Source organism: Trifolium pratense, linkage group LG7, assembly GCF_020283565.1.
Source record: "Trifolium pratense cultivar HEN17-A07 linkage group LG7, ARS_RC_1.1, whole genome shotgun sequence".
Lineage (NCBI taxonomy): Eukaryota > Viridiplantae > Streptophyta > Magnoliopsida > Fabales > Fabaceae > Trifolium > Trifolium pratense.
In genome coordinates, this window is record NC_060065.1 from 36,179,421 (window position 1) to 36,188,822 (window position 9,402).

A 9,402-nucleotide genomic window follows, 5' to 3' on the forward strand; every position below is an offset into this window, starting at 1 on the left:
TCCAAAGTACTAAATACGAAAAATTATACATGAATTTTACCATTTGTTGGGCAACCCATTATCAGGCCATCCACCAAGCCCAATAATGTTGGACGTGAAGGGGTGTGTTAAGAAGTCTCACATCGGATGTGAGTTGGCCTGAACAATAATTTATAAGTAAGAGGCAATCTTCACCTTACAAATCAGGCTTTTATACCATTTTAGAATTGAGAGTTTGACCTAACTCAATCCTATTAAGGTGAGAATTGTCTCTTGTTCAGGCCAACTCACATATAATGTGAAACTTCTTAACAAAAGTTGCGAGAAAAAATGTGAGTACACATAAAATTTTGGCATCCCCTTTGTATAAAAGTATACATATATCTTTAAATAAAAAAAAAGTATAGATATATAAATATATATATATATATATATATATATATATATATATATATATATATATATATATATATATATATATATCATTTTCAATGTACAGTAGAAACTCTTTAAATTAATAATGTCAGGACCGAAGAAATTTATTAATTTAGAGAGTTATTAATTTATCGATAAATTAATAATTATTAATTTAAAGAGTTTTTAAGTAATTATATTGTACATACCAAACAAAAAGACAAATTAGTCTATGCCTCTTAGAATTACGTTGCAGCGAACCTTGAGACTCAACGTAAATTAGTAACTATTGTGTTCATATGCATTGGAAACAGACAACTATTGAATCATATTTCAATAAAGTGTAATATTTTTTTTTCAGTTTCTATGAATTATTAATTTATGATTTTCTTGGGACCGAAAATTATAAAGGGATCTCCCGAAAAATTATTATCTTATTATTTTATCGAGTTTTTCAATTTTTTACATTGGCCCAAGTCGGGACTGGACAAATTTATTATTTTAGAGAGTTTATTAATTTAAAGAGTTTCTACTGTATTACCTTCTATTTGTTAAAATATACATATATTTCATCAAATTTATGTAGGCTTATATAATTTAGTGGGAAGCATTTTTGAAATAGTGATATCCATTTGAATTAAGTCAATACAGGAGATAACCCACTTGGGTTGATGCATTGGTATTGGCTTGGAACTTGGAAGAGGTCTGATGTTCGATTCTCTTTGTTGCCAATTTGGATGGGTTAATTTAGCTTCTTCATAAAAAAGTCAATACAAGAGATAGAGTGCGATGTTAATACTCTTCACAAATATAAAAATACATGAATATATTTAATATTCATAAAAGATATAGTATTTGTAATTAATTATATAACAAATGATAAACTAAAAAAATGGTTTTAATTTTATTTGAAGATGTTTAGTAATTTGTGTTTTAATTTTAGGCGGATTCTAGCGTGGGACATTGAAACATATCTCTCACACATGGGAGAGCTAAAATACATGTTATAGCAGGTGGAGCCTGTTATTTATATATTTTTTTAAAACATGATTTATTTATACTTTAAATTATTTATAAATATTCTGGTTATAATAGTTTCTCTGCAGAATTTCCTACGAAATCCGATCTATGTTGTTTATCTTATAAATATTCTGGTTATAAATTGTTTATCTTATAAATCATACAAAATATATTTCCAATGATTTTCAATTGTATTTTCAATCAATAATAGCTTCAAACTCATATCAAAGAACAAGTCTAAAAACGTGGAAATAAAAATAAAAAGAAAATGAATCAGATCTATGTTGATGAGGGGAAGAATTAGTCATCTTCTTTGAGTGATTTGTTTGAAATAATCAATTTGTTGTGAAATGGGAAGATGAAAAGTTTGATGGCTCGTGGGGAAGGAAAGTGAACACAACAACAAGAGTATATGACGACGCAAATTTTTTGCTCTAGTTCTTTTGAGAATTTTGGGTTTGTCGAACTCGGTTAACAAGTTATTGTTAATTAGCACAAAAAAATTTCTGGGTTTGTTGCATCTTCTTCCATAGTTAGTATAGGACCGGGAGGTGGGTGGGGAAGATGAATCTGGAGGTGCTTCCATGTTACCCGTGATTTTTTTTGGTACATGTATTAAAATAAAATATTTAAGTGAAATAAATTATTAAAGTAAAATAATAAATTAAATAATAAAAACCTGCTATTACTGTAGCAACAGGTTCCCTATATTTCATCATACTTCATCACAGCCGTTTAATTGTTTTTCAGCATATCACACGGTTAAAACTCAGTCTCTCATAAGTGAGAGACATGTTGCAGTCACCCATGCTAGAATCCGCCTTAATTTTAAGGGTATTATGTTTTTTTTTTTTTTACGATTTAGTGTTGACATGTGTTACCATATTATTTGCCAACTAAAAAACAGCAGGCCCACAAGATTCCACAACATTCCGTTCGTGAATAGACAGTGAGGACTAAATACAAAAAGGGAGACAAAATAGAGATTTAAAAAAAAAAAATAGGGATTATTTTAAAAATCGGTCCAAAATATAATGACTAAAAATATATTTAATCCAATAAAAATTAACTAATTTTAAAATATTTAATATTATTATTCCAAATTATGGTTAAAATTACCAATTATCTCTGAAAGGAAAGAAAATCAAGACAAATATTTGATAAGATCAAATGAAGACAAAGCGAAGTATTTCCCATTTTATGAAATTAATTCCATATGGTATTTTAATTATTTAATCATTTTTTTTGACGAATTATTTAATCACATTGTGTCCATGATAAACAGGTCACTACTACGATGGACCATCTTTACAAGTGGTCCACCGTGGACAAGTAATCTACCGAATATGAATTTTACAAAATTTGCTATTGGATTGAAAGTTTATATCGTATAGATCATCTATAAATTTTTTAAATTTTTTTGAAAATCATTTGATATGTTATTGAGACCCAACAAGATTTACGTTATTTAATAAACCGTTAATCTTGATGTGTCTCAATAACATATCAAATGGTTTTTAATTTTTCTAAAATTTTTTATGGATGATCTATATGATCTAAACTTTCAATCCAACGGTGAATTTTGTAAAATTCGTATTCGTTATAATGTTATTTATGATTGGTCTACCATGAACCACTTGATAAAATGGTCGATATTAGAATTTACCTAATAAACAACATCATTTTCATCCTCACATTTCCATTTTTGACCAACACATTTCCTTTTTTTTTTTTTTTTTCTTTCTTGTTATTAATCCCAACATTTATACCATCGTATCACAAAAGGCTTATTTTTTGTATCGTGGTATAATGATTTTACTTAATTGTAATTAATTCACCTTTGAATTTAGACTTTTCAAAAGTGTCATCGTCTTTTGACCTTTGAATCACTTTTATAATAGTCTATTTTCTTTTTAACAAATTAATTTATAAATACCCCCATGAGATAGTTCCTATAGCATCCCTTCATATCATTTGTACCCACCATGAGATCGAGTTGCAATGGGTGTCGCGCACTTCGTAGAGGTTGCAGTGAAAATTGTATCATCAAGCCTTGCCTTGAGTGGATCCGTTGCCCCGAAACTCAAGCCAGGGTCACCCTCTTCCTTGCCAAGTTCTATGGCCGAACCGGTTTGCTCAACCTCCTTGCTAATGCTACCAACAAAAATTCCATAGGTATCTAGCTCGGTTCGCTATCATAGTATAACAATCAATCATGATTTTAAACTATAGTTGTAATTACATTGCAAATCTTTTTATTGTGATAAAATGCTAGGAAATGTGGTTGTTGCGGACACAATCTATTGCATGTCACAATTTAAAACAACGAATCAATTTCAATCTTTCATAGATTTGACATCAACTTTGATTTAATTTTTAATATATGATGCTTAATGTTGACTAGTCGTCATATAGCCAATTATATTCAAATTTAATTTTAAAAAATGAAGCAATATAATTGATTCATTGTTTTCGTTCTTAATTAATAAAAACATAACGATTTTTTTGTCACAATTTTCAGCTGTGTTCAAATCATTGTTGTACGAGGCTTCAGGTAGATTGGCGAATCCCACACATGGAGCACTCGGTTTATTGCTCACTGGAGAATGGAGCCGATGTGAAGCTGCAGTTGAAGCCGTGCTGACTGGATCAAATATTAACGTTGTTACAGTTGTTGATGGACAAACATCACCATGTACAGGCATTGTTTTGAAATCAGATTTGGAGAATGGCAACATGAAAACTGCAGAAGCTTCATCGGTGATTGAGACAGAGCCAAATGGAATTGCTGAAACTCACTCTTGACTTCAATTTCCAATCAAACAATGGCAAGAAGTCAGATAATAATTAATTATATGTAATTCGGTTTCTTTTGAAAAAGATATACTTTTTTATTAGACAGTAGTACCAATAACTAGAGGTTGTTTGTTTTCCTTATTTGTCCCATCCTTTTTATCCATATATGTTCAGCTGTATGAACAAGTTTTTCTCTTCAAGTTTTATTAATAATATATAAAAATTATTACTCCCTCCGTCTCAAAATATAAGCAAAAATGGGTTAACAAAAGTTAATGTATCTGGTCCAAATTTTACACCTAATACATCAACTTTTGTTATCACTTTTTGTTTATATTATGAGACGGAGGGAGTATCTTAGAAAGTAGAATGCGATCATGAAAAGTTCATTCCATCATATTCTTTTTCTTATTGTGTTAAGAGTTGCACTATTTGTAGGGAAGAAAATCTACACGAATTGTATCACGAACGCTTAAGTGTAAAATCTTCTATTTAGCGGAATACATGAGTGGATAAGGACAACAGAGTAAATGTTATAGTTTGGATTATACCATCTAAGATAGTGTTTTACTTATTTTTATTAAAATATGACACAAAAAATCTTTAATACAAAGCAAAGCATAATAGTTTTTTTCTTTTTCATTCTTTTAAATATAAAGTTTTGATATGATCTTAAAGATCAAGACGATACATTATAGTTTAAAGTAATTATCCAGAAAAAGAAAATTTTAACACTCAAAATGTATTTACAAATGCGCTAATATATTATCCAAACATATAAAATTCCCATATTGAAAATGAGATTTAAATGTACACCATAAGATTTAAGTGCAATAGATTCATACATGTGATAAAATAAATTAGTTGGACACATAGTAAGAAAATATAGAGGAAAGAAAGGAACCCTAACCTATTTTTTTCATAAAGAAGCACTAACCTTTCAATTCAAATGAATTAAATGAAGTCTAAGATTTTTATTTTTTGGGAATCATAAAAATATTATATATAGATATATGTATAAATAATTACACGTTCCTTCAAAAAAAATATAAATAATTACACATGAACAAAAGGTAGACGGATAACAAGCTACACGGCTAATCCTTTTTGAATGTGGTTATATACATATATACACACACACACACACACTACTACTACTACTAAGTTTAGCTCAATTGATAGGAATGTTGTATTATATATGTAGGGGGTTGGGCTTCGAACTCCGGTCATGTCACTTATCTACCTTAAGGGTGAAATTTTATAGCCAATAATAGACTACTTGACAAAAAAATAAAAATAATAATAAAATATGTAAAAAATATTTTTTGCAAATGATTAATTTTTTTTTGTTTACAATGAGCTGGGGATCGAACTCAAGACTTATAACGTACTCCCTCCGTCCCAAATTATAAGGAAACAAAACCCATTTTTTTTGTCCCAAATTATAAGGGAGAAAGTCATTTTCAAGAATGTTTTTCCCTTATTCTCATAAAATTAAATGTAAATTGCATTTAATTTTCTCTCTCTACCCTTTTCTCAATAAATAACAACCAATAAAAATTGTTTTTACAACTTCCTATGCAACTTATTCCAAGGAAAACCCACAAAAACATATTTCAAATTCTCATATTTTACTTTTTCTTAATAAGTGTGATTTTTTTTATTTTCTCTTATAATTCGGGGCGGAGGGAGTACTACTCAAACCTCTCACCACCGGACCAAACCTATTGACTTACCAAATGACAATTGGTTTGTGGCTGGGCAACAACAAGAATGACATTTATATCTCTTAAATGATAAGAATGACATTTATATCTCTTAAAGTAAGTATTATTGTCCATTGCCGCCCTCCTTAAAAATCAATACCACTTTTTTACTACCAAAGCTAAAGAATATTGAAGATCAACAAAAATACTCAAACTATATTATAGGTAACATCTTTATGTTGTTATCTCTTTCTCTACTTTAAGCTGACTGATGTTTTGGTCCCAACCTTTCCTTTTGCTAAACAGAGCCCACAATGGTAATTTGAGTATATGCTTTGTAGTTCCCCAATTACAGTAAAAATCTGATGACAATTTTCTTCCTCTTATTTCTTTGTTACCTTTAGGCTTTTTCCTCTAAGGCTATATAATTTGGGAGTTTTTTTAGCTGCTTGATGAGTTTCTCAAATATCATTCTCTACTTAAGTAATGAACAATGTTTTTTTTTTTTTATCAAATTTATCATTTTATAACATCCACAACTTAAGTACCAGATGAAATAAAAATAGGGGGCACGAGGATTTACTTGATGGGCCCAAATTCAAAGACCCAAAAAGATGTAGCTGAAAAATTGAAAGGGTCCTCTGCCACTTATTGCCCTATAGTTAGATTAGATGAACAAAACTAGAAAATAATATAGTACTTGTTTCTCTTATAAATCAAAAGTTTATGCCAATATTTGTATTGTGATGTATACCCATGATGCTTCTATGTAAAGTTTTCTAAGTGGTGGCAAGCTTTAACCAAAGAAGTTTTTACTACAAGTTATATAAAATTGAGTATGAGCATATCAATGTATATAATAAGTACATTGACAACTAAAGGAAACTAAACGAAAAAAAATTGACAAACTTTTAAATACCAACACACACATATATATATATATAGGACACAATTGACAACATTTTTTTTTTAAAATTGACAAACTTTTAAATACTATCACATATATTACCGTGCAAAATATTGTTACGTGTCGCACATTATATCACACTTTTAATCTGAAGTATCGATGTTACATGGCTACATAGGTGATTATGACCAATTGAGAAATGAACTATATCAAGTGTACCTTTTTGCTAAAGGTTCCACTCATTCTAAAAGCTATATATTCTCATGCTCGAGCCTCTCTTTTTTTCCTGTTAGACTTGGTGTGTAGCTAGGCATGATATGATATGAGCTAAGTACTTTTTTATACTGGCAGTCACATGGTAATGAATATAATTTTTGTAAATTTATATCATATTGGTTTCCTTCTATGTATCATATATTCTATGATGTCCTTGTAAAAAGCACAAAGCGGTTGGAAGTTGGTACCTATTTTAACCATTTCTTTGTCTTATAGAATCAATCACCTTAATTAGTAGGAATTCTCACCTTAGTCTCACCCCAAATGAACATACTATATGTTGAAAAAAATTCAACTTAAGTAATAGCTTTAAAACTAAAATTAAAGTTGTTTGGTAAATGTTTTTTTTTTATTAAAAAAAAGTTCAAATTAAGTTGTTTTTTTAATTATTATAATACGGTTAAAAGATATGTTTGATAATATATTATAATTTTTCTTAAAATATAGAATCTGTTCTTTTCTTACTAGAGCTTTCAAGTTGTTCTTTTCTTACTAGAGCTTTCAAAAATTGTTGTTTGGTCTAACTTCTTATTTGTAAAGAAAAAGAAGAGGGAAAAAAGTTAGGCAAAACACTACCTTAATTTCAATATCATCACCATCACTATCAAATTATATATGGTTGTGATCCTTAGCTTGATTGATGACAATGTGAAAGGAAACCTATTCAAGCAAGTTTGACAAGAAAACTAAGATATACAAACGACATAAATTGGAGATGTGATTCATGACATTTGCCCAATTCCAATCCCAATTTATAATAGCATATATAAGTAGCTAAGTTAATTACTTATGTTAATAGTTTTCCATGTTTAGCAACCTATTGAACTATATTTTCTATATCTTCATAAATTGCGGCAATAGCATACCTTAATTAAATAAGTTCCGTACATAAACTTAAAAGTCATCACATCATCACTATTAATTAGTGGCTGAAAACACTGTAGTTGAAGTGAAGCTTACAAATCTATTACGTGTGAAAAATCTTTCTCAAAATAATATAGTTTGAGATATACTTTATGGTTCATATTGTTCCTCCCTATTAATTAGCAAATTCATGTTAGTAGATTTTTCATTATGCTAAAAATGGGTAACTAGCTACATGTGCTATTTTATATAGATTAGATTATATTATGCTATAGTATAGTATAGTATTTATAAGGTCTCTATGTATATTTTGTGTTCTGAGTCCTTTGCCTTACGGCACACGTTTTGTGCCTAAAGAGGGAAAAAGTAAAGGAAGAAAATTTTGTTTGTACAATTGAAACTTTCCAAATGGTGCTTCTACAAATGGTGAGAAAATTTGTTATCTTTTCATAAAATAGATGACTACAATTGCAATTTGGATTGGCTACTTTGAGTTTAGACTTTAAACCATCTTGGGCTAAGAATTAAATTAATCTTTTGATTTGAATGTACATGTGAGGAAGAAATTTGTTAAATTTGCTTGATGCGGTAATTTTTAGGTCTTGCTCCAAAAGGGGAAAACATGAATCAAACTAATGTGCAAATGTTTCCTATTAGGTTATGCTGCCGGTTACTAAACAGTGTCTTCAAGCCAATGATTAAGAAAATAAAAATTGTAATATAATTTTGAAATAGTGCATTTAATGCATTGGAATTTTAAAAATGAATCTTTTATATTTAAAACTTTTTGTTTTTTCATTTTTGTTTTCTTACCCATTGTTCCGAAGTACTACTCCGTCCCAAAATATAAGGGAAAATTGGTCAAAGAAAGTTGATGTATTTGGTTAAAAATTTGGACTAGATACATCAACTTTAGTTGACTAATTTTTCCTTATATTTTGGGACGGAGGGAGTACTACCGTTTCCCATAGCTTCACCTTGTAACGGGTGATATTAATGAAGGTTATAAATTGGTATGGGCTCAATCAATTATTTCGTATTTTTATTTTTACTTTTTTTTTTATTTAAGTAACGAACGTTATAAAAATGATTTTTTTTTTGTAAATGTTATCCGTTGTTTAAGTAACGGCCGTTATAAAACAAAATTGGTAAGGTGTCTTTGGGAGGTCGCTACATATAAATAGCGAATGAAGTATTTTTAATAAATTCATAGGGTGCGCTAAAAAATGAATAGACTGTTTAATAAAAATTGAAAATTAAAATAGAAATTTTTTTTTTTGTGAACTAAGAGCATAATGACATCAAAGGATCTAAAAGGAATCCCAACTAGAGGAAAAGAAAAAAAAAACCTAAGAAATTCTTAAGCGAGTACGACCAAATCGATCCATGATGATTGATGAAGTCATCATAAACAAAGTGAGGCAAAGATGACCACCATTG

General features: G+C 29.2%; 1 protein-coding gene across 1 annotated transcript; it reads left to right on the forward strand.

Moving 5' to 3' along the window:
- Positions 1-3,390: 3,390 nt before the first annotated feature.
- LOC123899373 (LOB domain-containing protein 40-like) lies at positions 3,391-4,362 on the forward strand. The gene is made up of 2 exons (XM_045950482.1): positions 3,391-3,588; positions 3,935-4,362. Exons 1-2 carry the CDS (start codon positions 3,399-3,401, stop codon positions 4,216-4,218), a joined length of 474 nt encoding a protein of 157 aa, XP_045806438.1. The 5' UTR covers positions 3,391-3,398; the 3' UTR covers positions 4,219-4,362.
- Positions 4,363-9,402: the final 5,040 nt, after the last annotated feature.